The sequence below is a fragment of the Crocuta crocuta genome, unplaced genomic scaffold (assembly GCF_008692635.1).
Source record: "Crocuta crocuta isolate KB4526 unplaced genomic scaffold, BGI_CrCroc_1.0 scaffold119, whole genome shotgun sequence".
NCBI classification, from domain to species: Eukaryota; Metazoa; Chordata; class Mammalia; order Carnivora; family Hyaenidae; genus Crocuta; species Crocuta crocuta.
In genome coordinates, this window is record NW_027551562.1 from 10,278,944 (window position 1) to 10,282,346 (window position 3,403).

Below are 3,403 nucleotides of genomic sequence, written 5' to 3' on the forward strand. Positions count from 1 at the left end.
TTCGGGCAAAACAGGCCCAGCTCAGATGCCACCTCCGCTGTGAAGGCCTCCTGGGGCCCCGGGCCGAGTTGATGGCTCCTCGCTTGGCATGCCCCCCACGAACTGCCGACACTCTGCCCCAGCCTGGTGGTGTGTCCCTGCCCCCAGGTGGTCTCACTCCTGCTTCACTCCCCACCCCCTCGGCCTCCGGTGTGCAGGACACGCGTGCGGCATCTCACCCACTCTTCCGTGGGCCCAGAGCACCCCTCACACAGCACCCCTCCTCTGTGCCTGGTGACTCAGGGGAGCTTTGTGGAGGGAGGGAAGCAAGAAAACAGGAAAGGAAGGAGGGAGGGAGGGAAGGGAAGGGAAGGGAAGGGAAGGGAAGGGAAGGGAAGGGAGGAAGGAAGGAGAGAAGGAGGAAGGAAGAGGGAGGAGGTGGGGGTGGGAGGAGGAGGGCGGGCAGGTGTGCAGGCTGCAGGCTCTTGTCCTCTCCGGGATCCCTGTGCAGCAGGCAGGACCCCCTCCCCCCCTGCACCCCAAGGCCGGCATGTGGATGGGGGAGTGCACTTCCCACGGGTAGCAGGGGAGGACGCCACCAATGTGACCTGTGGGACTCCTGTGAGCCACTGGGCCTGAACTAGGCCAGGGGAGGGAGGAGGAGCCTGTGGTGGCCACTCCCAGACGCCGCCCGACCCCTGTGACCTAGCCCAGGCGGTCACAAAGACTTTCCCTGTGTTGAGCTCAGATCCCCAGAACCCTGTGCATCGACACTGATGAGCCAGGAGCAGTTTTGGGGGCCATCGATGAGACCTGGTCCCTGAGCCTCGCATGCCCCCCTCCCCGCACCCCCTCCTCCCAGACAGAGGGCTTGCACAGGGCTCCGGCATGGCCAGGAGGGGTCCCGCAGGGAGACACTGGCAGACCCCAGAGGGTGCTGGGTGGAGCCCTAAGCCCACGCCAGGGGCCGTCCAGACACTTGCTCTGGACATGAGGACGGTGCCAACCCAGATATAGAAACAGGGTCCTGGCCAGGTAAGGGCTGGGGCACCGGGGCTGCTTGGGGTGGGATCAGGGCCCCAGCTGGGTTTGTTTGGGCATCTGGGTGGGTGAGCAGAGATGCCATCCCACCTCGGGTGGAGGGAAGATGATGAGGCCAGTGCGAGCAGCCCCATTTGAGGGAGATGGCCTCAAGGAGCCCTCGGGCAGGCATCTGGTCCGAAGGGCCGGGAGCTGGCCAGCCGGGGGCAGCGATAGCGGATGTGGGCACAGCCGAGTGTGAAAATGGCCCGAGCGAGGGGACTGGCTCCAGAAGGAAGCCAGAGGGAGGGAGGAGAGGCTTGGGTCCCAGTGGGAAGAGAGTTAGGAGGGGGCTGAGAGGGTGGACCGGGAAGCAGTGCCTGACAGCGAGGAGGGCCATCAGACTCAGTGTGAGGGGGTCACTGCTGAGTGGGAGAGGCCCGTGGGAGAGGCCAGGGGAGAGGGGTGTCGAGCTGGGGGCAGGGCGCAGAGGGCTGGGCAGTTCTTACAGGGACAAGGATGGCACTGAGGGCTCAGCTGGTGGGCCTGCAGGCCCAGGAAGGAGGTCTGGGGGGACCACCGAGTGCTGTCCATAAGCAGACGGTAGGGGCTGGCAGGTGGGGAGTGGCTAGCACCTCAGCAAAGGGGGCCGAGGGAGCAGGAATTGGGGTCCCCTAAGGTGCAGAGCCACAGCCCAGGGCTTGGTGGTGGCCGAGGCAGGGACACCGGCCTAGAGCGCCGGGGGAGGGGTGGCCCCTGGACTCACCCAGCTCCAGGCTCAAGGCAGCCGCCAGCACGAGCCCGAGGAGCAGCCGCATGGTCTCCTAGGGAGAGGCTGTGCCCGGAGCCCTGGCTGCCATCTTATCCCCGCCGCTCCCACCCTGCGCCAGCAGGACCCCGCCGTCTGACTCACCCAGCAGCTGACTCAGCCGCTGGGCTGGGACGGGGCCCACGCAGCGCTGGGCCACCCTGCCCCCAGGCGGGAGGGCAAGCCCAGGTTATCCCATAAACCTTTCCTTGTCCACCAGGTAGGATAACCTGGGCTGAAGGGCGGGGACCACGTCAGACCGCCTGGCAGGGGTGGGCCCGCGGCCTCTGGTGCCCTGGGCTCACCCCTCCCCCGAAACACGCAGAGGAGGCCGAGGGTCAGCCCACCCGGAGCCTCACCAGCGCTGCCCCCGGGGTGCTAGGTGACCAGCGTCCCTCCGAGGGGCCGGAGAGCGGACGTCCTCAGCTGGCCCGCCGTCCAACGGGCCTCTGTCCACGAGGGGCAGCTGGGAGCCGCCTGCCTGGCTGGTGCTCGTGGTCACTACCGTGGTTGCGCTGCAGGGCCCAACCTGTGGCTGTTGTCCCCGCGGTGGGGGGAGAACAGAAAGGTATTTGAAAGGGTCCCACAATGGGTGACCCGGCAGCAGAATGCCTGGGTGACCCGGCAGCCACACCAGTCTGCCACGAGCTGGTGGGGCCAGGGCACCAGGGGGGGGGCAGTGCTGGTGGCCGTCCACGGGACCTGACCCCACCCTCTGGGGATTCCCGTGCATCTGCTTTGGCTGCTGAATGGCTTCTGAACACCCCTCTATCTGGTGGGCTCTTTAGGGCTGGGGGCCAGGAGGATTCAGAGGAGCCAGAAAGCTGGGGGATGGGTGGGTTCCCGGGATCCCGCCTCCCCCCAGTGTCCCCTAGGGGCCCCTCTCAAAGGGTGCGGCTGGATGAGCTGGTGGGCCCCCGTCCTTCCCGCGGAGCCACAGCCCCTCCCGTCCTGCTCGCCCCCCTCCCACGGGTCATCCCCTTGCCCTGCGCCAGCCCCGGCTCCGACGTGACTGCACAAGCCAGAGTGAGCAGGAGTCCAGGACCACCCGAGCCGGCGTGACCAGCGGCACCAGACCTGCAAGATGGAGCTGAGCTCAGACCAAGGTGGCAGTGAGGACAGAGAGCAGGGCAGACACATTTATTCACTCATCCCATGAGATACCGAGGGGACCTCTCTGAGGGTTGGGGTGTAAGCGGAAAAGGGAGCTCTGGCCGGAAGGCGGATGCTCATGCCGGCTTGGGTCAGGGTCAGGGTCAGGGTCAGGGTCAGGGCTGGTGGTTAGCATTAACTGCCGGCAGTGACACGGCCCCGGGAAGTGAGCTGAATAGAAGGGGCGCCCCCATCAGTCCGTGCATCTGAGGCGTCCTGTGTGCTGGGCACTCACACCCACGGCCTGGTTAATCCTCGCGAGGCCTCCACTTGGTAGGAACAATCGTTCCCATTTTATCGGTGAGACAACTGAGGCTCAGAGATGTGAACGATGAACTCCAGGCAAGTTCAGTGGTAGGAGCTAACAGAACACACTGAAGAGGGGACACGAGAAAGAGGCCCCCCTTTCTCTGCAGCCTTTCAGAGGTCTAGAAGCGGGAACAA

General features: G+C 65.9%; 1 protein-coding gene across 1 annotated transcript in view; it reads right to left on the reverse strand.

Moving 5' to 3' along the window:
* Positions 1-1,817, reverse strand: part of SLURP2 (secreted LY6/PLAUR domain containing 2) — a 3,383-nt gene extending 1,566 nt beyond the window's left edge. Inside the window, exon 1 of the mRNA XM_077749973.1 lies at positions 1,768-1,817. Within this exon, the coding sequence (XP_077606099.1) occupies positions 1,768-1,817 (50 nt within the window). The remainder of the gene's footprint in view (positions 1-1,767) is intronic.
* Positions 1,818-3,403: the final 1,586 nt, after the last annotated feature.